General features: G+C 57.1%; 1 protein-coding gene across 1 annotated transcript in view; it reads left to right on the top strand.

Moving 5' to 3' along the window:
• Window positions 1-331: 331 nt before the first annotated feature.
• The window catches only part of TAFA5 (TAFA chemokine like family member 5), a gene marked incomplete at both ends in the record, with an annotated part of 173,581 nt that continues 148,496 nt past the window's right edge, over window positions 332-25,416 (top strand). Inside the window, one exon of the mRNA XM_079714916.1 lies at window positions 332-443. Coding sequence (XP_079571042.1) covers window positions 332-443 — 112 coding nt within the window. The remainder of the gene's footprint in view (window positions 444-25,416) is intronic.

Genomic DNA, 25,416 nt, shown 5'->3' on the forward strand with positions numbered 1-25,416 from the left:
CCGCGGGGCCCCCGCGGCGCCGGGCACGCGCATCGGGGGCGCCTCTCGCATTGGTGGCCGGCGCGCCGAACCCTGGCGCGCAGCGACGCCCAGAGCGGCAGGGCCGGCGTCCCCGGGCTCGGCGGGCACGGGCGCGGGCGCGGGCGCGGCGCGGGGCGGGCCGGCGCAGGGCGCAGTGGGCCGGAGCCCGGGCGCGGCGGCGGCGGCGGCGGCGGCGGCGGCGGCGGAGGATGGCGCGCGCGGGGCCCGCACGTGGAGGCCGGCGCGGGGGCGCGGGCAGGGCCGGCTGCTGAGACGCGCTGCTGCCCCCCGCGCGGGCGCCGCGGCTTCAATGGCGCCATCGCCCAGGACCAGCAGCCGGCAAGATGCGACCGCCCTGCCCAGCATGTCCTCAACTTTTTGGGCGTTCATGATCCTGGCTAGCCTGCTCATCGCCTACTGCAGTGAGTACCGCGCGGCCCGGGTCCTCGGCCGGCCCTCCGGTCCCGGCCCCGGCCCCCGTTCCCCGTTCCCGGGCCGCGGCTCCGGCGGGGCGCCCCGCGGGCCGCCCGGAGTCCGTGCGGAGTTGCGAGCTCGGGGCGCGCCGTCCCCCGGGTCCCCGCCGGTCCTGCGCTGGGCCGGGAGGGAGAGGGGCCGGCACTTCGGAGGCCGGCGCCACCGCTGAGCCTCCCTCCTCCGACTCTGGGGCAGGGCCCGGGCACCAGGCCCCGGGTGGCGCGGCGCGTCCCTGCGCGGCGATGCCCGCGGCTGCCCGGCGTGCCGCCGCCACTCTCGGCCCAGGCCCGCGATCCGAGCCGAGCCGGCGGCTTCCCGGCCGAGCCGAGCCGCGCGCTCCGGCGGCGTTGGCAGGTCCGGGGCGGGCGGGCAGCGCTGCCTGGGCTGTCGGTGGAGCGCCTTGCCCTGAGCTTTCCGCTGGCGACACTCCGGCGGGGGACGTGCGGGGGACGCGGCGGCCGAGTCCGGAGCGGGGTGCCTGGGGCAGGAGCGGGGCTCGGGCTAGGACGCGCGGCTGGAGCTTCTGCCTTCCCGGGAAGCAGGCTCGCCGGCGCTTTCCTAAAAAAGAAGTGAGGGCTGGGGTGCCCGGAGAGGGCTCGCCGCTTCCGCCGGCATTTCGCGAGTAGGGTCCGGGGACCTGAGCCGGTGAACCAGTGGGTCTGGCGCGGGGCCACGGGCTCGGGGCTGGGGTGGCGCGGGCTGGCGGGCACCCGGGGCACAGGCTGGGGGCTGGGGGAACGGGAGCAGGGTCGGGGTCTGTCTGGGTGTGTCGGGGTGGGCTGCGCCCGGGGCACAGGCTGGGGGCTGGGGGAATGGAGGCTGGTGGGACGCTGGGCACAGCCTAGGGACTGCGGTGGGGGTGGATGGTCAATGCTCCGGACACGGGTTCGCGGCTGGCTGGCTGGGTGGGGAGTGGTCAGCGTCCCGGGCACAGGCTCCGGGCTGGGATGGCGCGGGCAGGTGGGCTTCCCCCGCCGACCGCCTGGCACAGGGTCCGGGTCCCTTCCTATCCCAGCGGGAGGAAAGGACGGGCGCTGAGCAACACCTGTCATGGAGAATTGCCATGGGCGATGGAAAAATATGGATTCTTTACAAAAAAAAAAAAAAAAAAGAGAGAGAGAGAGAGGGAGAGGGAGAGAGAGAGGCCGGCGCGTCGCTCCCCGCCACCACCTCGCAGCCCTCGGCCACCTAGCTCCCAGCGCGAGCCTTCGCTCTCTCCAAAATGGGACCGCGGCGGGCCATGGAGACGCGGGGCGCGCGCGGTCGCGGAGTCCTGGGACAACCCAGCCACCCCCCCATCCTCCCCGAATGGCGGGGGAAACCCGGTGCTCAGAGCAGCAGTCGTGCTGCTGGTCTCAGCCGGGTTGTGCATTTCGCTGCAGTTGCTGGCGACGCGTGGGGACGCGTGGGGAGGGGTCTCCGAGCGGGAAGATTCCCCGTGGGGCCGCAAGCCCGACTGCCCAGACTGGCACCGCCATCCCGGCTGCACCCTGCCTGCCCCTCCGAATGTGTTCCTGCGCTGGCTGCCTCGAAGGGGGCTGTTCTAGGGGTTTGAGCGAGGTCTGTGCCCTCTCCCCAGCTCCTCGCGGCCATCTCGGGGCCCTGGGGCAGCGTTCCCAGGGTTCCAGAGAAGAGCCTCAGCCGGCTTCCTTGGCCATGGGGAACAGGTGAAAGGCAGGTAAACTCGGGGCTCACCCAGGAGGTGTCATTTAAATGCACTTCCTGATGGCAGCACGGGAGGGGGGCTCATCCAGCAGTGTTTGGGAAGGGGATTGTTGCGCCCCAAGTCCCCAGGCTGCTGTCCCTCCCCGGCTCTGGGGACAACATCGTTGGTGCCAAGACCCGGCAACAACAGGCTGGCTGGGGAGGCAGCCCTCCGGGTACGGAGAGGAGCAACTGCTAATTGTTGTTAAGTACGTGACACCTCCGCCCTGCCCTGTGGCTTCAACACTTCCCACCCCAGGTGCGCCAGCCAGGGCCTTTCCTTTCTCACCTTCTGTGTGCAGTCTCTGCTCACTCCACCCCCCCCCACCCACCACCTCCTGAACCTGAAGGGGGACCCGCTATGTCTGTCCTGACACTCACACCTTTGCCAGACTGCTGCCTGCTCCAGGTGGCGGTCCGGGCCTGCCCGCTGCTCAGGCACTTCGTGGAACCCGAGATCCCACTGGACACTCAGGCTGCTTTGCGGAGGCCTCCCTGGCATTCTGGAAACAGCTCTTCCACCAGGATGAGGACATTTGGTAAAAAAAAAAGGTCTCATCCAGAATGGCAGAAATCATTAATAGCAGAAGCTTGGGTTAACCACATTTTTATGGTTGTTTCCATCTCCATGGAATGGAATAACTGACAATAAGATAACGTTTTTGGACACACCCCATTACACCAGAAAGGCACTTGGAGACATTAAAACATTTCACTAATATACAAAATAGACATATGCACTTGGAGGAATTAAAACACTGCACTAAAATAGGAAATAGACATAATCATAATTGATAGCTTGGAACATCAGTCCTAGAGAAAAAAGAACTTCTTATTTTTAGAATTGATAAAGCAAATAAAATGCAAATGGAAGAGTTCCTGTGATTTCATTCTCTTTTCCAGTATATCTGGGATGAAGAAGAATAGTTAGCATCCATGTCTGTAAATTGTTTTTGTTATCAGTAAGGATTTTTATTACCCAAAATGTTTCTGTGTTTTGGAGCAGATCTATTTGTATCATTCGTTAGGGAGACTGATAAGCGTCATACAGGATTCAGTTATCCTGCGTATTAAATCTGTGCATTTCTCTGCAGCACAAAAGGTGTTCACTTCCTGGCGCTGCTGGAAGAAAACTGGAATCTTTCTTGGCCTCGTTTTCGGTTAGGGGTGTTCTACTGTTCTTGGCCCCATGAAAGCCCTCCCTTCTTTGCCGCCTGCTGAGATTCATATTTAAGGAGATGGGCTCCACCCTCTGGCTGGAGAAAGACCTGCAGTCCACCAATTAACTTAGTTGCTATAGTGACACAGCCTTGTCATTTTTCTCCTATTGGGGAACAATTGACAGGAGAAACAGAAAGAGGAAGGGGGCCCTTGATGGCTTTCTTTAGAGATGCATACTCCATCTCTGTGTCCGTTCCCATTACATCAGGGATGGACGCTTGGTAAAGACTTATCTTGGGGAGGTGATGAGCTCCGATGAGAAAATTGAAACTCTCCTTCTTTCTGGTCTGGGGAAACCTCTGTCCTCATGGCTTGGAAAACGCTGATTTAGATCGTCTTCCCCTTAGCATATCTGGAGAGGAGAGTTCTGCCTGGACCTGGTTCTTGGATGGAGTGGGACGGCTCTGGCGAAACCAGAGTGGTTTGCCTGTGTGCTGGGCTCATCTCCGAGACCCCGAAGATGCGGTCTATTGTGCTGGCTGACAACATACTGGCTGTAATAACTGGGAGGGAGGTGGAGAGAATGATGATCTAGTGGCTGCCTTAGGACACTAAGCCTTGACTTGACACTTGTGCACGGTGTTTATTTCGAAGTCCGAGAAGGCTATGCTTTCACGTAGATTGCCCGTCTCCTATTTGGACGGGCTTGGTGGACAGCTGCTCCTGGCATGTAAACGGTGGGTGGGAGGAAAGTCTTATATTTTAAAGTACCAGGGAGTAGGGTGCGAGAGGCAATGTGACTCTGTGTTTGACTTTTTTTTTCAAATAAATCTCATCCAAATTGAATAGTAGCTTTAAGTTAAATCTCATGTCATAGTCCTCATGCAACTATGAGAAGAAATTACAAACAACTTCTGAATTGCTTTTTAATCCATTAGAATACTAAAGAAGCATAGGCTTTCTGATGCTGCATTTTCCTTATAAATACAATTTATTGCATATTTAGGAGAGATTAGAATATGCCACTTTCCTGCTGTTCAAATTTGATTTCTGGGATTTTCCAAGAGGTGAAATTGGAAATACTGGAAACTTAATGAAGTGATGACATTCAGAAGTTTATTTCTCATCTTTTTTTTTTTTTTTTTTTTCTCCTACTGTGTTTTTTATTTGATGAATTTCTGGCCGGAGAAGATGTGCTGTGTGTTTCTTTCAACTACATAAAGATAGGTTGCCTGTTTGTGGGATTTGTATTAGTGGAACTCCATGCCCAAGGATCGGCGAGCTGGGGGAGGTTACGCCCCTGGAAGCCAACCAGACTGATTGGGGCTCCCCTCAGCCCCACACCCCTCACCCCCACCCAGACACCGCCAGGAGGGGCCACGCCCTCCAGGACTCCCCTGGCATCTCACTCTTTGCAGCGAGGCTAGAGGACAGCGCCCCCCAAACGGGGGCTGTGTGTCACAACTCAGCTGGCCGGGGTCTTCGGTACCAGGCGTCTGGGCTGAATTCCGCCCTGGAATTTCTCGCTCAGGACCTGCCACTTGACACCCCCGGGGGGAAATATGGAGATCAGCTTTTGTGGCATGAAGTATTTTCAGGTGACTTTTATGGGCGTGATTACGGGAAAATGTTATGATAATGTGGCACGAGAAATGGGAAGAAAAGCAAAACATTAAAATCCCCATTTCTTTATATAGCTTCGCAGCTGCGCTGATTTAGAAGGGCTCATTTTTGCATTAAAATGTGGTGCTCTGGAGTTAATGACCTCTACAGAAGGCCACCTGTCACCCAGAGCCGTGGGTGCCGGCCGAGTGTTGGGGAGGAGATGGGTTGACGAGGAGGATGTGGGTCAGGGTTCCTGCGTGAGACGGATCGATCGGATGCCGGGGGCAGAGGAGGCTGGCCGCTGGATCTGCTGGATTTTATTTTTTGGGGGGATTGTCACTGGCTGTCCTCTCAGGGGCCGGGGCTGGCACACGGGACTGAGAGTGCCTGGTGGTGTCCCTTTCTGCAGGCAACCTTGCACGCCATCCGTGAACCCCAGAGCCGAGCTCGGGCTGCCCGGGCTGCCCCAGGGCTCCCATGGCTTCTGGTGAAGCGTCCAGCAATGGCCTGCTCCTCCTTCCATGTCCCCCTCCCCACGGTTTCCAGATCTGGGCCCTGGAGTGGCGCTAACTGAAGCTCCCAGCAGGCAGCACAAGCTGTCTGATGGCTGGGCTTTCCAGAAACGGCCCGGCAGCTGGCAGCAGATCTGGGCAAGCCGCCCCATCTCTCCTTCACCCCGCAGACGTGGTGGAGGGCTCCCGCAGGCTTTGTAACGTTTACTTATTTATTCCAATGGCTGGCAGGAGTCGAGTGTGGAATCACTTTTGTCTCCAACTAGGCCGGCGGGACTCCTCCGGCATCCCCTGGTCCTCCTGGCTCTCGGGAGGCCCAGCTCCAAGTTGGCGTGCCTGCGGCGTCCTCGGGAATGGTGGGTGTAGGCCTGGTGGGCCAGTGGCTGCTTGGTGAGATGTCCCCTGGGGAAGACCCCACTCATCTTACGATGTTCCCGCCTCCAGGTCCTGGGCCCTGGTGTGTCACCTGCTGTGGTGTCGGCCTCCCCCGTGGAGGGGCTGGCCTCTGTGGGGTCCCACCTGGGGACCTGGCCCTCCTTCTAAGTGTGCTGGAGGCAAGAGCGGTGGAGAGCTGGCCCCTGGCGGCTGTGCCTCAGCTTGTTCACGTGATGAGGAATTAGGAAGCCTGGGGACACAGAGATGGGCAAGACCGTGGCCTCCTGGGCTTGCGTCCCAGTGTGGGGGGGCTGGACGGTTAGCACAAAGCAAAGACAGTAGAGGACGGAGCACCCAGCTGGGCCCGGCACCCTGTTCTGCTGGGGTCCTTGCCTGCCTTCTCTCACATCACCGCCTGCCCCAACCTCTCAGCCCAGGGTCTGGCCCTGAATCCCCTTCCAGCCTTGGAGCCTCCTCTTGCCCTGCCCAGCCTTCGCCAGGGCCTCTGCATTGCAGGGCAGCCTCCAGCTCTGTCCCTGTGCCCAGCCTCCTGTGAGCCCTTCTCCAAAACACACCTAGCCATCCTCCAGGTCTGTCTTCCCCACCGTCACCCGAGTCCCTCCTGCATACATCAGCATCGTCCTTGGTGGCCCCTCTGCCTCCAGGATGGCCGATGGGAGATCCGCACGTGTGGCTTCCCTTAGAATGGAGCCGGCACAAGTCCTCTCCTCCCCATCTCGCCGCCTCCCCGCTCACGTCACTCAGGGCCTCACAAAGCCCATCTTTCCTGCCCTGGTGGCCCTCTCCATCCCTCTGTGCTGGCCTGGCAGAGTTCAGCCCGGGGCCAGCACCCCAGGGCTCCCTTCGTGGGAATGTGATGTGTGTGCCCGTTCTCTTCTGCATGCCCTGGTCTTATTCACTTCGATACCCCACTGTCCGTGGGGTCTCTCTCACGGTAACTCCCTCACAGTGCTGCTGAATGCAGCAAGGGAATCCTGAGCTGGACTGGTCTCCAGAACATGCCCTGCCCCCAGTGTTGGAGAACTCCTCTTCCAGGAAGCCTCCCCTGAATGCACTGCTTCCTTGCCCTCTCCAGCGCTCTGTGTATTCATCTGGATGCCGGCTGTCACGGCTCTGGGCCTTCGGGCATTGACTGCCCCATTCTCTGAGAAAACACTCGTTGATCCTGGCGCCCTGGGCAGTGAGCTATGACCGGGGCGGGGCTGAAGGTCTGGGTCCTAAGGACTTGGGGTGCCCCGAAGGTCTGGGGGCAAGGCCTAAGGGCTAGGGGTGGGGCTGAGGGTCTGGGTGTGGCCAAAGGACTGGGGGCGGGGCCGGAGAGATGTATTCTGAAAAAAATGAATATGTTGGATCCAGAGCAGCATATCTGGTTCTAACACCATCTGATTGAAAAAGAGAAAAAAGAAAACTGTGTGGAATCTCAATGAAACGTTCACTGTTTTCAAAGTGTCCTTGTAGGCTTTCACACTGCCAGAGTGGAAAGCTCTCCAGACCCTCCCGTCAGCCTCACCTCCTTTCCTTAGCTTCTACTTCATCCTTATTTTCCTTGAATACTTACTTCCTCATGACATCCCTGGGGTTTCTTCCCCGTAGCACTGTGGACGTTTGGACCAGGTTGCTCTTCAGGGTGGACTTTCCTCATGGTGGGGAGTTGGGCAGCATCCCTGGCCACCACGTACTGGGTGCCCATAGTCCCCACCCCCCCGGGGTGATAACCAAGCCCTTGCTGTGTGTCCCCTGGGGGTAGAATCCCCCCCATCCTTGGGACCTCTGATTTAGTTTGTGGGTCTGCAGTCCACAGGCTTGTTCTGGCGTTTCCTGGTTTTGTTGAATCGGGACTCTGGTCCTGGGGCTCAGTGCCAGCAGCCTGACAACCTCATGACCGCGTCTGTAGCTGAACAGCCAGCACAGGGGTGGGAGGACATTCAGCCGGTCGCCTTCTCTGGCAGGTGCCTCTCCCCAGTCGTGCCCAGATGGGCTGGGCTGTGGGAAAGTCTGTCTGCTGGGAGGGGACAGTGTCTCCCCACGCTTCTGTCTCCAGAGCTTGGAACCAGCCTTAGGGCTTAAGGTCGGTCTCAGACTCTTCTCCACATCCTGATTTCTCCATATCTCACATGTAACTTTATTGCTGATGGTGATAAAGCCATTTAGAGGCAATAAAACATTCCTGATCCAACGGGGATAGGGGAGCCCACTCCCTGTCCGTCATCTACCCACTGGCTTGATGATGCTCGCCTTTTCAAGAGGTGTGATTTCGGAGATTTCTGTCTAGAGCCCATTGGAGCAAATTCATAAACGCCATTCCCTCCAAAAGTTCTGCTGCCCTTGGGACCTTGGCTGCCTGGAAGCTGCCTTTACTCAGTCCTTTTTGGGGGACGCCAGAGCCTGCTGCCGGTATCCCTGATGGGACTCCGCCAGGCTCTTTCTGTTCCAGCCTGTGCCCGCCAGCCTTGTCACTGGGCCCTGGCTGGGCCCTAGGAGCCCCTGCACGGGGATGGTGCCCGGGGTCAGCAGGCCTGTGCTGGCAGGTGGAGCATGCAGACCCCCTATGCCTCAGGATGTGCCCCTGCCCACCCCCCTCCCCAACAGGCAGCGTGTTCTAGTCCCTGGGCAGCCTGTTGCCGCCTTCCCTCGGGAGCCCTACCCCATCGCCATCCTCATGCCATCTGTGACCGCGGGGCGGCAGGGATGTGCTGCTGTGTGTGTGGGTGCAGCTCGTGAAGATGCACATCCCGCTGTGTCAGGCAGCACTCCTGCACACGCGCGCACACGCACACACACACTTGTGCGGGTCTCCCCGCAGCCCCCAGCCCCGGCCTGCATGTTGCTCTTCAGTCTCAGACTCGCGTGTCATGAGCCAAAGCCATTGACGGCCCTGCCACAGTCCTAGTCCCAGGAGACCCCAGGTGGTGAGCCCAGGGCAGGGCGGGGATGGGGGTGGTTGGGGACTTGGCTATCCCTAGAGCTTTTCCTCACTGGTTCCTTTTTAACCAGAGAAGTGGGATGCACAGGTGTGGCCTGGCGGCTTCCTTGGAGGATACAGGCCTGGGGACCAGGCACTGAAGAGCAGGAGGGGACAGAGCTCAGGGCTCCCTCCCTGTGCCGGCTGCTTCCGCTTCCCAGTCCCTTCGTGCCGTGTCCCTGTTTTTGTGCACGCACGTGTGTACACATGCCACAGACACGCATCCCTTCTTATCTGGGGCCTCCGTCTCTGCACCTGATGGTGATGGCGCTAATGGTCTTTCCAGGCCCCAGACGCCACGAGGATCAGAATGGAGTGAGTCTCGTACTTGGCAGGGATCCGACCTGCGATCCCAGGACCAGCTCATCCCAGGGTGACAGAGGGCAGTGTACGCTCGCCTGGACTTGGGCTCCTTGGGTTGAAGGACCAGGGAGATTTCACTGTAGTTCACACAAGGAAGTTGCAATATCGCTGGACAGACACCTCGAGTGCACTTGCAAAGAGAGTGTGGGTCACTCGGGCCGTCTGGTGCCCGGTGGGCTGGGCCTGATGACCAGGTGTCCCTGAGCACAGGGAGTGTGCGGCCGCGTCCTCGGGGTGGAGGGCCCTCCATGCAGATCAGGGACTGCAGAAGGTTTGCTGCTGTGCCTGCTTAGGCCCTGGCTGAGCTGGAGAGCAAACCTATCAGGACACTCCCTGACACCGAGCGGGCCTGCAAGGACCTTGCCGATTGAGCAGTGAGTCCTTGGGACCCGGCTGGCAGTGAACTCGGGGGCTGGGTTCCACCTCCCGTGGTCCCTCCCCAGGCTGACATCCTCCCACATCCTGGAGCCACCTGCCACGGCACCTCAGGGCGCCCACGGCAGACAGGGCTGGGGGAGGTCAGCGGGTGGGCCTGGGCCCAGCAGCTCTGCCCAAGGGCAGGCAGTGGGTGTGCCAGTCACCCTGCACGGGGTGAGGGTGGAGGACAGCTGGGGACTCACACTTGGGGTCCTGGCAGGGGAACAGCCCGGAAGGGCCAGCATCGCCTTCCCCGCCCACTGCCTTCCTAAGGCCTCTTCTTTTGGTGGCACATTCCCTCTGACCTCCTCCCCGACGCCTAGGGCGCCCCCGGCTCCAGAGCTGCCAGGTACTCGGCCCTACCCCCATGGCCAGCCCCTTGGCCACAGCCCGTCCTTGCACCCACCCCCTGGACGTTCAGAGTGACCGTGAACTCTCAAGACCACACTGTTGAAACAGAGTCACAGATGTGGACAACAAACTTATGGTTACCAAAGGGGTCGGGGGAGGGTGAACTGGGAGATTGGGACACTGACATACACACACTACCATACATAAAACAGGTAACTGACAAGGCCCTGCTGAAGGACACAGGGAACTCCACTCAGTACTCTGTAATGGCCTGTATGGGAACAGAGTCTGAAACGGAGGGGATAGATGGGTACGCGTGACGGATCCACTTTGCCGTACAGCAGAAGCTGACACAACCCTGTACAGCAACTCTGCTCCAACAGACACTAGAAAAGAAAGACCCCGCCCCCCGCCCCCAGCCGCCTCAAGCCCGCAGCCCCTGTCTGGCTTGCTTGGCCTCCATCCTGGGGCCGCCCCCCGCCCCCTGCAGAACAGGCTCACGTTCTATGTGAAGAGTTGCTGGGGAGGAAACGCATGGATTGACCCGAGGGGCGTCCTCGCCCGGGGCCGGCCTCCTGCCCCAGCCGTGGGTTCCCCAGGCCTGTTTGCCTGCGCTCAGATCCTCCGCCCTGGCTGCCAGGTCCAGCAGCTGAGTGTGCTCAGGAGATGCTCTGGCCGCCCGAACACCCCTCTGGTCCAGACTCATCTCTCCAGAGAAGGGGGTGCCTGGAGTGCCCAGGGTGGGGTGGGGCAGACATGGGGCCGGGCAGGGGGAGACAGCTGCTCCTCGGAGGGCTGAACTCTGCTGACCTCACCGTCTGGCCCCCGTGAATCCTCCCAGGGATCCGGGGCTGTGGCTGGAGAGAGGTGGTGGATACACCTCACGGGCGCACGTAAACACTCGCCACATGAAGGAGGCCCTCTCCCTCTGACCCGGGCTCACAGGCCCTGACAGTTCTAGCAGGGCGGCCAGCGGAGCCTGATGGGCCACCGGGCCCGCACACTGTGAGTGGTGTCCGCAGGTGGGAGGATGTCGTGGGCCTGGATGGGGACAGAGCCGGGAGCCCTGCAAGGGCCTCCTTTCTCCCCCGGGAGGCCCAGGCGTGAGCTGGAGGAGGGCTGGGCAGCAGGTGTGTGGCCCCGTTCTCATGGCCCCTCTCTGTGCCCCCGGGTCTGGGGCTGTGGACTCACCGCAGCCCCTCGCTGTCATGGTCACAGTCGTGTTGGGTCCATGGCATGGGCCTCTCCAGGGCAGGGCCCCCAGCACGGCACCCCTGGTTTACTGATGGCTCCGGAATGGTTTTCCAAAAGAACAAACAGAATCGAGTCCCTGCAGAGATGGGAGTGGGGTAGCCAGGGCCCTGAACTTTTCAGGACACCCCCTTCCCTAAGTTGTCCCCATCTGCCTTGTCTTGGTGTCTTGAATGTCCAGCAAGGGGGGCTGATTAATACAGCCGGGCAGGCTCTCCCGGTGTCCTTGCTGACGGCCTGTGATGGGCCGCTTCCTCTTAAGTTCTATTCAGAGGGTTTCACCTGATGTTTAGGAAAGTCAGTACCAGCATTGCGAACATCTCTGAGCTTACCTACTTGTTACTAAAATCCACCAATGATGAAGTGACGGCGGAGTCTTCCTGGCCTGCTTGACCGGACCGTGAACAAGTAGGCTGGACCTGGGCTAGGCCATGGTCTCCTGCTGTCAGGTACCTGGGTGACCTCGGGGGGCAGGGCGTTGCTAGTTTTCCAAGACCTGCCTCGCATCTGATTTTAACTGAGCGTTGAGGAAGGCAGTTTTAAAGCACACCCATTGCCTGAAGCCTTGTGGTTTGGGGAGGGGTATCCGGACAGTTCTCTGGAGGGCTTTCCTATCAGGACGTCCACGGTTAAAATGCTAATGCCTCCGTGCCACCCTGAATGCCACTGGATGCAGGGGAGAGGCCTCTCTCTGGCTCTGTTTCTAAGTTATTTTTCTCCATAGCAGTTCCATTACCTAATAGCACTTCCCCGGGTATAGCTGAATGCCATTAACGGGTTGATAGGACTCGCGTTAATCAATTGATGCTAATTTATGGTCCTCGTTGCAGTGGCTGAAGGAAGCCAGCCACGGAGCCACGCTGGGTCTTCCGTGCATCTTCCTGTGTCTCTTTTCGTGTCTCTTTTCTTCCCCGGCTCGTGTTAGGCTCTGTGGCCGTAGGAGTGAACCCTGCAGGGAGGTAGAGGCGGGCCCTCTGGGCTGTGTTTCGGAGCACCTGTCACATCCATGTTTGCAAGCTGGAGAGGAGAGGCCTCTGCTCTCTCAGTGCGGGAGAGCAGGGGCACCGTCTAGGGAGACAGTCACCTTGAGATGACCACGGGGGTGGCATGTGTTTCCAGAATTCACCGGGTCTGGAAACACGCATGAGTCGGGCCAGCTCTGTCGGGAGCCACCTCATTGTGACCCCCGGAGACCTTTGCTCTGGCGTCCTGGTCGGCCCGAACAACATGCATTCCACACATTAAAAATTGTCAGCACCCAGACCTCGGAGCAGGTGTGTGTTAATGAACTTGGGGAGGTTTCTGTACCCCACCACAGTGAGACGTGAGCTCTCAAGCTAAGTAAACAGCAAAACTTCTCACCATCAGCATCTGGGACATTGGACGTGGGCACCAAGGGCTTCTGAAACCTTCTGGCAGGCTTAGGCCTTGTGAGACAAAGGCCACTGTCACGTGGCAACCCACATGCTTCTTTACAAGGACTTTGATTTAGTCAAAATCGGTGTTCCATGGTCAACAGAAATGCGTTTGCTGAGTGTGGTCAGAGTTCAGTCTGTTTTAGCTCCGTCTTCATCTTAAGGTTCCAGCATGAAAAAGGAACAGATTTTAAAGACAGGAGCAGCAGAAGCCCACGCAGTACAGCCGGGTGGCCGATGGCCACCTCCAGCTCCGAAGCCCAGTGCGTATGGAGAGGATGCAGACAGCTTCATTGGACGCTGTCGTCATGGAGATTTTGCAAGATGCTCCAGTCACCCCCACTGTCTCAGGTGGTCAGGAGGTTTCTGTCTGTTAGACCCTGGGAAGTGGGCAGGATACCCAAAGGCCTCTGTCCACTCAGCATGTCACCCCCACCCACTGTGACCTGGAGGATGTGGGGTGCTGAGCCTGCTGGAGGGGCCAGGACCCTTGGGGAAGAGGCTTCCTGCACACAGGCTGGGCCTGGGATCTTCCTCCCAGTGTCACGCCAGGCTTGGATTTGCCCGCTCAAACCTGATACCCAGTTTGCTCAAGCTCTATTCTTGGGGCCAGCAGTGGGGTGGGACGCTTCTGAGAAACAGGGGAGCCGATTCCGTGCCATGGAGCAGTCGTGACACATACTGGAGTGTCCCTAGTGGGAGTCCGCGGGGCCTGGAAAGTTCCCTGGGGTGGGCCAGGCCACCTGTGACTACGGACACTCCACACAGCCTTGCCCATGACCGGAGCCAGGTGGGACACCACTCTGGCTTTGGGTGCCCAGAGCCTTCGCCGGCCAGGTTCCCATCAGGGCGGCCGAAGCCTTAGCACGTCCTCTCCTGGGACTCAGGTGGACGCCGTGTGGGAAGGTCAGGAGCCAGCCCAGGCCCTGCAGGGCTTTGTGGCCTTGGACTCAGGGCCCTCCAGGCCAGCGTTTGCTGAGCGTAGACACGTGTGGGAGGGCCCAGGCCTTGTTCCTGTGACCTGTGCACCTGGAAGGTGGGGACGTCTCCATTCACAGGAGCTCCCCCAGAAGTGGGGGGCTGTGGGCCTGCCAGCTCCACGCCGTGTGGCCCTGCGTTCACCCAGGGATGGGAGCCCCTCTGGGGCAGGACCTGGGCCTCCCATTGTCAGCTTGGCCCCGACGGCTGGGTCAGGGCCTGCGAAGAGCAGGTGCCGCGGATGAGTTAACCCAGGATTACTGCTGCTGTCAGCCATTTACGCATGTGTGCGAAAAAGGCTCTGATGCTGATTTGGCTGACGGGGTGGGGTGGATATGGGGTGACCTGCCCGTTCGACCCTGACTTGGAAGACTACCTCTGGCAAGTGTTTTTACCTGGGTGGCGGAAGTGCCTTTAGCAACTTTTGAATCCACTAAAGTTCCAAAAGGAGACAGATCGTTCAGGCCACGGGGTCCTTTGGCCAGCGCCTTGTTTTCCTGCCCAACTGTAACCCAGACGAAGGCCTTGTTGGCCCCAGGAGTCTCCCCTCTGGGGCGCCTCTCGCTCCTGTTCCACCACGAGTCCCCACGTCGTTCTGGAATCCTGCCTCCAGGGTCCCGATTGAAGCCCCCATATTCCCCAACCCTGGCAGACTCCCTCTCTTGGGGCTTTGGTGACCACGGCTGGATCTGCTGCCCAGACAGACATGTGCTGTCACCCCAGGGCTTGTCCATGCAGTGATGCTCCCCTGTCCACGTGGGCCATCCTTGGAGAGGTGGGCGCTGGCCCTGCTATGTCACTCAGCTGCAGTCCTGGTGGATGGACATCCTGCCAGATGCCCAGCAAACCGTGTCCACTTCCTCCTAGATCTTCACGGCAACCCTCCCAGCTCAGTGTTTGTTTTCTCTTCATTGTAGAGGGCAGTGAGGCTCAGGGAAGGCAGGGGACGCGCCCAGGGTTCCTGGTGGGAGAGGTGGAAACAAAGCCGGGTGGTCTTCTGGGGCCCCGAGGGGTTTGGGAGGCTTGGAGAGGAGACCCGTGATGGAGTTTGCAGCCAGCCTTGGGGGCAGCAGGGGATGCTCCAGACACCACGCCAAGAGGGGCAGGTGGGTCTTGGACCTCAGGGTCTGGACAAGTTGGGGGAGCCTACTGATGATATATCTGCTGTTTCCAAGTTAAGTTCCAATCGCAACTTTAAAAAGAGAGGGGAGAGAAAGAGGGGATGGAGGAGGGAAGGAGGTGGGGAAGGGAAGGAGGGGACGGGGGGGAGAAAGAGCTACAGTCATAGGGTGGGGTTCCCGAATGGAATCTCAGAGGCCACTGCAGGGGTCCCTTCAGCTGGCAGGGTGCGGCCAAGGGTCTGCACTGGGGAGACTTTGGGTGCTTGGGTGCCTTCCATACCCCACCCCACCCAAGCCTCCTTGTGAGCTCTCTGGGCAGGGCAGTCGTGGACACTGTCCCCCACTGTGGGCATGTCTGCCTGCAGGTGGGGCACACATTATTTGCCTTTGGGATTGAACCAGTTGCATCCGGAATGCTCCTGTGCTCAGGAACCCACACAAAAGCCTGTAGCCCTCCCAGAGAGGACATTTCTTTCTTTTTTTTTTTTTTTTTTAAAGTTCTGTTTCAGTGACTTATTCTTTTTTTCTAATCTTTTTTTTTTTTTTGACTGCATTGGGTCTTCATTGCTGAACGCTGGCTTTCTCCAGTTGCAGCGAACGAGCAGGGGCTACTCTTCGTTGTGGTGCACGGGCTTCTCATTGTGGTGGCTTCTCTTGCTGAGGAGTGCAGGCTCTAGGCCCGCGGGCTTCAGCAGTTGTGGTTTGTGGGCTCTAGAGCGCAGGCTCAGTAGTTGTGGTGCACGGGCTTAGTTGCTCTGCGGCATGTGGGATCTTCCCGGACCAGGGTTCGAACCCATGTCCCCTTCATTGGCAAGTGGATTCTTAACCACTGTGCCACTAGGGAAGTCCCCAAGAGGACATTTCTTGAACCACTGCTGGGTGCCAGTCAGGTGCCAGGCACTTCTCATACTTTGTGGCATTGAGTCTTCTCAGCAGGAGATGGGATATATGATTCCCTTTTTATAGAAGAAGAAACTGAGGGTCTCAGAGGCCCACAGTGTCTCCCTGTCTTGCCCAAGTGTGATGAGCTGGGATTTGAACATGGCTGCTGGCCTCTTCAGCTCTGGATCTTGCCATTAACCTTGTGAAACACCTACTGCCCCATGGGGGTGTGGAATCGGGTGGTCACCATCTGGCTGACCAGGGCTGCGCCACGCAGAGCGCTGCCTGCAGGCTATGGTGATGTCTGTCTGGAGACTGAGGAAGAACGTTTACCCAAAGGCATCCGGACAGCCTTGGCAGTTGGCACTATGTCTACAGAAACGTCATCCTAAGCACACCCAGTGCAGACCATTGCCGCTGCCCATGGGTCAGGGTCTGTGAGACCACTGTCAGATTCAGAAAAGCTGTGACAGTCTTGGGGATGGTTTGTTAGACTGAAAGGAGATTAAATTGGCAAAAGGGAAAGGTTCACGGAGACACAGTCTCCAGGAGACACCAGGCATGAGCTCCAGGCCCCAGGGGGTGGCACAGATGGCACTTAGTTCCCCAGTGAGGATGTGTGACAGCCTGTGTAGTGTCACTGAGCAGGGGCATGCCCCTGAGCCCTGGGGCCCAAGGTGGTTATTGGGGGTCACTTGGTGGGTAGGCTCCCGTCCCCTAGACCGAAACCAGGAAGAAATAGAAAATATGAACTGACCAATTGCCAGTAATAAAGTTGAATCAGTAATTTTAAAACTTGGAACAAACAAAAGTCCAGGACCAGATGGCTCCACAGGTAAATTCTATGAAACATTTAGAGAAGAGTTAACACCTATCCTTCTGAAGCTATTCCAAAAATTTTCAGTGGAAGGAACACTTTCCGAACTCATTCTATGAGGCCAGCATCACCCTGATACCAAAACCAATCAAAGATATCACACACAAAAAGAGAAAATTACAGGCCAACATGATGAACATATTTGCAAAAGTCCTCAACAAAATACTAGCAAACCGACTCCAACAATACAATAAAAGGATCATACACCACTGTCAAGTGGGATTTATTCCAGGGGTGCAAACATTTTTCAATATCTGCAAATCGATCAGTGTGATACACCACATTAACAAAGTGAATAAATAAAAACCATGTGGTCATCTCAATAGATGCAGAAAAAGCTTTTTATAAAATTTAACATCTATTTATGATAAAAACTCTCCAGAAAACAGGCATAGAGGGAACTTACCTCAACATAATAAAGGCCATAAAGGACAAACCCACAGCCAAAATCATACTCAATGGTGAAAAGCTGAAAGCATTTCCTCTAAGATCAGGAATAAGACAAGGATGCCCACACTCACCACTTTTATTCAACATAGTTTTGGAGGTCCTAGCCACAGAAGAAAAAGAAAGAAAAGGAATCCAAATTGGAAAAGAAGATAAACTGTCACTGTTTGCAGATGACACAATACTATACATAGAAAATCCTAAAGATGCTACCAGAAAATGACTAGAGCTCATCAATGAATTTGGTAAAGTTGCAGGTTACAAAATTAATATACAGAAATCTGTTGCATTTCTATACACTAACAATGAAGTACCAGAAAAAGAAATTAAGGAAGCAATCCCATTTACCATTGAACCAAAAAGAATAAAATATCTAGGAATAAACCTACCTAAGGAGGCAAAAGACCTGTGCGTGGAAGACTATAAGATGCTGATGAAAGAAATTGAAGATGACACAAACAGATGGAAAGATACACTGTGTTCTTGGATTGGAAGAATTAATATTGTTAAGATGACCATACTACTCAAGGCAGCCTGCAGATTCAATGCAATCCCTATCAAAATACCAATGGAAGTTTTCACAGAACTAGAACAAATAATTTTAAAATTTGTATGGAAACATAAAAGACCCAGAATAGCCAAAACAATCTTGAGAAAAAAGAACAGAGCTGGAGGAATCACCCTTCCTGACTTCAGACTATAGTACAAAGCTACAGTCATCAAAACAGCATGGTACTGGCACAAAAACAGACACATAGATCAGTGGAACAGGAGAGAGAGCCCAGAAATAAACCCACATACTTATGGTCAATTTGCAACAAAGGAGGCAAGAATATACAATGGAGAAAAGACAGTCTCTTCAATGAGTGGTGCTGAGAACACTGGACAGCTACAGGTAAAAAAAATGAAACTAGAACATTCTCTACATCATATACAAATGTAAACTCAAAAAGGATCGAACACCTAAATGTAAGACTGGATACTGTAAAACTCGTAGAGGAAAACATAGGCAGAACACTGTGACATAAATCACAGCAAGATCTCTTTGGATCCGTCTCCTAAAGTAAAGGAAATAAAAGCAAATATAAACAAATGGGACCTAGTTAAACCTAAAAGCTTTTGTACAACAAAGGAAACCATTGACAAAACGAAAAGGCAACCTACTGAACGGGAGAAAATATTTGCAAGTGATATGATCAATAAGGGATTAATATCCAATATCTATAAACAGCTCCTACAACTCAACATCAAAAAAACAACCTGATTAAAAAATGGGCAGAAGAACTGTATAGACAATTTTCCAAAGAGGAAATGCAGACGGTCAACAGGCAAATGAAAAGATACTCAACATCGCTAATCATCAGGGGAACTCAAATCAACACCAAAATGAGATATCACCTCACACCTGTCAGAATGGCTAACATCAAAAAGAACACAAATAACAATTGTTGGCGAGGATGTGAAGAAAAGGGAACCCTGGTACACTGTTGGTGTATGTAAATTTGTGCAGCCACTGTGGAAAACAGTGTGGAGGTTTCTCAAAAAGCTAAAAATAGAACTACCATATGACCCAGCAATCCTACTCCTGGGTATATATCTGAAAAACAAAAACAAAACAAACACTAATTCAGAAAGATACATGTCCCCTAATGTTCATAGGAGCATTATGTACAATTGCCAAGGTATGGAAGCATCTTAAGTGTCCATCAATAGACCAAGGGATAAAGAAGATGTGGTATATTTATACATAATGGAATACTATTCAGCCATAAAAATGAATGAAATATTGTCATTTGCAGCAACATGGATGGATGTTAAGTGAAATAAGCCAGACAGAGAAAGACAAATACTGTATGATATCACTTTTATGTGGAATCTAAGAAAAAAAACCAACATATAGAGAATATAAAGAACAAACTAATGGTTACCAATGGGGAGGGGGAAGGGGGAGGGGCACTACAGGGCTGGGGTGGGGGGAGGTACAAACTATTGGGTATAAGATAAGCTCAAGAACGTATTGTACAACACGGGGAATAGAGCCAATGTTTTGTAATAACTGTAAATGGAATGTAACCCTTAAAATTCTATAAACAAAGAAGAAAATCCTCAGTCCTGAGGGACCATCCTCCCCTGACCTGGGTGGAGGGGGTGTTGCTGTGTGCATCCTGGCCAGCACGGGCACTGCTGTCATCTGTTGTGGGGTGACACGCTGGGGTGGCCAGGACCCTGAAATTCACAGCGCAGGGCTGATCTGGGAGCCAGAGGTGCAGAGTCTTGGGAGCTGGGGGCAGCCGGGGCGCCCCCTAGGGGGCGAGCTGATCAGCAGGTAGCCTCGGGGCTTGTGCTGTGCTTGGTACTCCATGGGGCCCCATCACCCCTCTGGGTGCTTTTGTTTTGCGCCTGTGGATGGCCTGGCCTCTTTGACTCCTGCTCGGGCCAACCTGGCCGGGGGTGGCTCAGGCTTCCAGGAGGTGGGAGCGTTCTCCTCGCTGGTGCCTTCCAGGGTCCAGCCCTCCTGGGCTCCTTTAGCTCCCAGAGGCCTGCCCACCCTGGGAGGCAGTTGACAAAGCCCTGAGCGCCTTCCTTTTGGAAAATGCGCTTCATTCAGCAGCACCTGGGTCTGCAGAGAAGCCGTTTCATTGTGAGTTTTGATTTTACAAAACACACTTGCAGAGACCGAGTCAAATGTAGTGCTTGCCTCCCAGGACAGAGAGGGCTCTGCCCTTCCAGCCCCTTTGCTGGACCAGCCAGACCCCTGAAGCTCTGAAGGGCCATTCCCTGAGGCTGGCTCGTGCAGGCCTGCGTGTGGGTGTCGTGGACTCCTCACGTGGCCGGTGGGGACGGCCCCTCCCCGTGCACGCATCCAGGGGCTGATCTGCTGGGTGGAGGGGAAGGGGAAACCTGCTTCTGTGTGCCTCCTCCCCCAGGGCTCTGTGGGGTCTCCCCAAGCTGGGTGGGCTCCCCTCCCTCCTTGCATGCTACTCAGGGCAGGGAGAGGGGCGTCTGCTGGCCGTCCCCAGGCTGCAGCTGGTGATGGGTGTGACGGGTCCCCGGGGCACAGCGTGGTGTGCAGGCAGCAAGCAGCCAGCCCAGGGATGCTGGCCACGGCACAGGTGGGACGCGGGGAGGGTGGCTGGTGGCCCACGTTGCACACGCGCCTGCATCTGTTGGCCCAGGAGGCAAGGTGACCGGAGCCCCCTGCCCTCAACTCCCTCTCACTTTCACGGCCTCACTCCAGCCAGGAAATAGCCCCTTTCTGCTCTGCCCTGGAGACAGGTGGTAATTTTAAAGGAAGACTTTAAGCAAAAACTAAAGGAAAATAACAAAGTCCGAAATGAGGACAATACCAACACCTAGACAGTTTGTAGGGTGTGTATGTGTGTGCGTGCGTGTGTACGCGCGCAGGTGTACATTCGAACATAACTCCTCTCAATGTGCTTTTCTTTCCTCGTGGTGGGTCATCAGGGCTCAGCACCCATTACAGACACGAGGACCAGAGGCTTCCCCAGGCCAGACGTCAGCTTGGGGCCTCAGAGCAGAGCTCGGCCGAGAGAGGCCGAGGCCCTGACCGGGCCTGACTCTGGAGCCAAGTCCACGTTGTCACTGCGCCGGGGCACCTGGCTTTGGCCGGTCTCTGCAATCTCTGGCGCTGCCTCTCCCCCGGGGGCCATGTGTGTCCTGTGCATGGCGCCCTTTAGTCTTGTTGGGGACTCGCTGTGCAGACAGTTTCGTCTGTCTACTGGCTTCCTCCCCAGGACGCTAGGGAGCAGTCAGGTAGGGATGCTTTGTCCAGGCGGCCTTGGTGTGGACAAGGGCTCACGGCTGCCGGGTGGGACGGGACAGAGGGAAGACCCAGCCCTCCTTCCCTTCCCTTCGCTTTTGGGAGGCTCAGGTCTCCTGCGGGAACCTGCTCCATCTTGGACACTCCTTGTTGGCCCGTGGTTACAGCCGGCCTCAGGGTCTTCCCTGCGTCCCAGGAGTGGAATCCGGTGCGGACCACCAAGCCACTGCCTGTCTGTGCGCACAGGCTCCAGACGGAACGAACACATGCTCTTCTGAAGTTCCAAATTGAAAATTTTTCATCTCAATTAATGTAACAATAAGTTTGGAAAGGTGGCAGTCGGCATTGGGAAATTAAATGACACCTTCTTGGCGTCTCACGTTGGTGAGAAGGCCAACTGATTATTTTTATATTACAATCCCCAGGCATTGTCAAATTGATTAATAAATTCGCTAAAAATCCGTTACCTCTTAATACGTTTAATTTGGGTAGTTGGGGATAACTTCCCTATGACTTCCGAGTGTGGGCTCTCTGGGCGTCAGCGGTGTGCACGTGAGCTGGCGTGGCAGCCATCTATTGTCCCACAGAAATGCACTGGAGCCAAGGGGACAGTTCTGTCAGTTACCTTTCCATGGACATGGCTCAGGGTCTCGAGGCTGCATGGGGAGGGCCCCTTGGATCTCCCCAGGTGGCTTCTGTGCTGGGCAGAGCTAGAGCCTGCAGGGCCAGTCCCCTCACCTGTCAGTCAGGTGACTCATCCCAGCTGAGAATTACCAGCCCAGACAGAGGGAGCTCCTGAAACTGAGCACAGAGCTTAGCTCTGAGCTTCCTGGCAGACAAGGCAAAAAGGGAAAATCCACTGGGTGTAAGCCTCTCAGTGTCCATTAAGGACTCATCTCAGAAGGTTGAAATGACACCAGCAGGACTGCTGACTCTGGGCCGTCACTCTGGCTGTCCTGGCATCTCAACAAATCATCTTCAACCTCCAAAACCAGGCAAGGTAGGCACTGTCATTTCCATTTTTAGGGTGAAACCCGAGAGGCCCAGACCTCCCATGCGGCAGGGTGGATGTGACCCTGAGAGAGGGGCCGGGCCCTCCCAGGGTGGGGAGCGGTGGTGCAGAGCCGCCCTGGGTCGGTGAGACCCCAGGACAGGGCCAGCAGTGGGAACTTCATGGGGCTGGACCTGCCAGACTGCAGCTTCCTGTCCTGTGAAATGGGGCTTTGGGGTGCTGGTCTTGCCCGAGCCCTGCCTGATGACCCCTTCCCCTGGTCATCTCCACCTCTCCCTCCTCTGGCACCTTGGCCTCGGACCAGTGGACCTCAATTCCCCCCATCCGTCTCCTCCTGCCTTCTGTGCAGGCGTCACGCCCGCTTTCCCGTGGCTCTGTTCCCTCCTTTCCCAGGATCGCACTTGTCAAAGTCACCATCACAGTTGCCAACCGCGAGGTCTTCTGAGGCCTCGTGGCGCCGGGGGCCCTGCTCATGTAGCCCCTCCCCGTCTCCTCGCCCCCAGGCTGGTCCTGGCCTGTGTCCTGCCCGCCTCGTTCCTCTGGGATGGTCCCTCTGTCATCTGTTCAGGGAGCGCTGCTCACCCCCTGCCAGGCACTGGCTTCCAGCCTGATGGGAGAAGCGAATCCGGGGCCACCTGAGGCCTCCATCAGCTTGTGGGCAGGAGTCCATCTTCTAGGGGTCTGAACCCAGAGACCCCTCCCTGCCCAGGGCGACCCTGGCAGCCGTCCTGCCAGCGCCCAGCCTCACACACCCAGTCCACCTCCGGGCCCACCCCCCGCACCCACCGCCGCGTCCTCGGCCACCACAGCCTTGACCCCTGCCATCGGGTCGAGGAGAAAGGACGAGGTGAGGTGCGGCCCCAGCAGCTGCCGCAATCAGCCCGGCGTGTTCCGTCATTAACTCGGCGGCACACTACCCGAGGACTAATTAAACCAGATGGCGGTAAAACCCAAGCGGAGGCACAGAGATGTTTTTACATTTAAGTTGATCAAAATTAGGTGGAACGGCATATGCTGGTGGAGATTAAGAATTTTTTAAGTACATATTAACGGCTCTTCTGAACGCCCTTCCTGGTGATCTCAGCACAGATCTCTCCTCTCACGCCGCTTGATTCTGGCTGCTCCCGTTCTCCTGTTGCTGAAACCTCGGGGCCCCTTGGTTTGGGTTTAATTTAAGCCAGCAGCATATTTGGTGCAGACGTCACTGCTGTGGGTGGCATTCTGGCTGAGGGGACGGACACCAACCCCCAACCCTCATCGGGAGCCGGTGGGCATTTCCCGGCCGGGGCCCAGGGACCCCACAGATGACCATCTCCATGGCAATGTGCTGACCACCTGGACCACTTGTCGGGCATCCCTGTGCACTTACGTTGCCCTGTTTTGTTCTTGAGCCCCTGGCTGGGGGGCTTTGGGCTCAGGCAGTGCTGATGCCCAGCCAAGGATGGAGGGGAGGCCGCCCCCCACCGGAGGCTAGTGCTTTCTGGGAGGATGGTGGCTGCAGCCCCGGCCAGGCCCCTGCTGAGCCCCCACCCAGTGCAGCCCCAGGGATTGTGCCCCGGTGTGCAGTGGAGGGTGGGGCGGGGCCTTGGGGGCTCCGGCGAAGTGCGTGCTCCTTGTTCAGGCCTGATCTCTGGGCCAGGGGACCTCACTCCTGCTTTTTCAGGGAGAGCCTGGCTGCTCCGACAGCCCTTTTAAAAGTTTTCTTGTTTTATTTTTTTATTGAGGTGAAACTCACATAACAAAACTAACCATTTTTAAGTGTGCTTTTTGTCGGCATTTAGCAGTTCACAGTGTCCTACAACCACTGTCACCATCACGTTCTCATTTTCATCACCCCAAGAGGAAACTCCAGATGCATTAAGCAGTCACTCCCTGTCCCCACCTCCTCCCACCCCAGAAACCCCCAGACCCACAACCTTTGTGAAGCAAAGGCCCAGAGACCCCTCAGTTCCTCTCAGGTGGAGGTTGATGAGAAGGAAAACAAAGATCCTGGCTTTGTCCCGGCTGCCAGGCTCCCCAGATGTGCCTGACCTAGGGAGAAGCTCCTGGGCACGGTGGTGCTGGGGGCATTCAACAGGCCAGTGTCGCATCGGCATGGCAGCTCTCCCCAGGGGGGTGAGCACAAGCTGCCCGCGGGCAGCAGGCACACAGTAGAAGCATCCCTCCACTCTACGCGCCCCCAGGACGCTCGGCCCCGCCTGCTTCCTGTCCCCCTTCCCCAGATGTTGAGGGCCTACTCTGTGGGCCTGGGATCCAGATGATGGAGCAGCATCAAACTCCGACCCGGCCCTGGGCCCTGGAGCTGGCACCGAGGCTCTGCCTGGCTGGTGAGCCCAGCACACTGACATCCGGGGCTTCTGCCTGAGGGCTTGGCTCTGGGCCACCTGGGGGCCCTGAATCGTGTCCTAGTGGAAAGCAGCCCCTCGCCAGGGAGCAGCAGACCCTGGGCTCCGGCTGCCTGGACACCTGGATCCCTTCACCTGGTGGCAGCAGTGTGACCGGAGACGTGATTCCCGGGACCAGGGTCCTCTGCCGCAGCCAGCCTGGGGGGGCCAGGCCAGCCTCCCTTCCCGGCCTCTCCTCCCTGCCCATCTTCTCTGGGCAGGCACGGTGGGGGTGAAGTCCTGGCAAAGCCCACTCTGTTTTCCAGCCCAGTGGTGCCCACATGTGACAGCCCAGGGGACAGTGCCCATGAAAAGCCCCTTTGTCTGGTCGGGCTAATTAAGAAATAGCAGCAGGCCTCAAAAGGGGCCCAGGCCCAGGCCCTCTCTGGACATCAGCCAGGGTCCCGAGGGGCTGGACAGGCACGTCCAGGAGTTGAGTGGGATTCAAGGAAGACCTTCCAGGCCGAACCGAGCGTCCTACCAGCCCTGGGGGGCCTCTAGGCCGCAGTCAGCATGCTGTCCCTCTGAGTCTGGGAAGCTGACGTGGTCCTGGGAACAGGCCCAGGATCTGAGGCTGCTGCTCTGTCTGTGCTGGGAGCCAGGCAGGGCACAGCGTCTGAGACTCCACTTTTCTCTGTGAAACAGGGCAGACTCGCTGCTGAGTCCACAGGGCAGAGGCTGCAGAGGCCGAGGCTGCTTCCAGGCCCTCGCTGAGCACACCAAGGCCCGGGTCCCCAAATGGGCCGCCGTCTCCGCACCGGCTGCAGGGTCGTCTGAAGTGGCACGTGGCACCTGGCGTGCCATCCCCCTGCCCACCTGGGCGTCCTTCACGCTCCTGTCTGCACAGCCAGTGTGCCTCCAGGGACAGGGACCAGAGATTCCATGTGAGGCTCACACGGGATCCGTGATGGTTGCTGGGCTCCCACCTCCTGCCGAGTCGTCTGGGAGCAGCAGGGCGGTGCCCAGCACGGAGCGCTGGCCCAGGGAGCCCCACTGTGCTCGCCCTACTCCAGTCATGGCCAAAGCTGAGGATGAGCTGACAGGTTGTGATTTGCTTCAAGACGAAAGTCTTCCAACCTCAGAGAATCTGATGGATGCCGCACGGGCTTTGGCGTTTGGGCCCCATGACCCACAGACTCACGGAAGCTGGTCCAGGTCTCGGCTTGGACACGCAGTGACGGGACCAGGCAAGCTGCTTGGCCTCTGGGGCCTCGGTTTACTGGTCTGTGTAATGGGAGCAGGAGCCCAGGAACACCCACCCCCGAGGCTCGTGGCCTCAGCGGGTTGACGTAGGTGAGTGAG

The sequence above is a fragment of the Hyperoodon ampullatus genome (assembly GCF_949752795.1).
Source record: "Hyperoodon ampullatus genome assembly, chromosome: 11".
NCBI lineage: Eukaryota > Metazoa > Chordata > Mammalia > Artiodactyla > Ziphiidae > Hyperoodon > Hyperoodon ampullatus.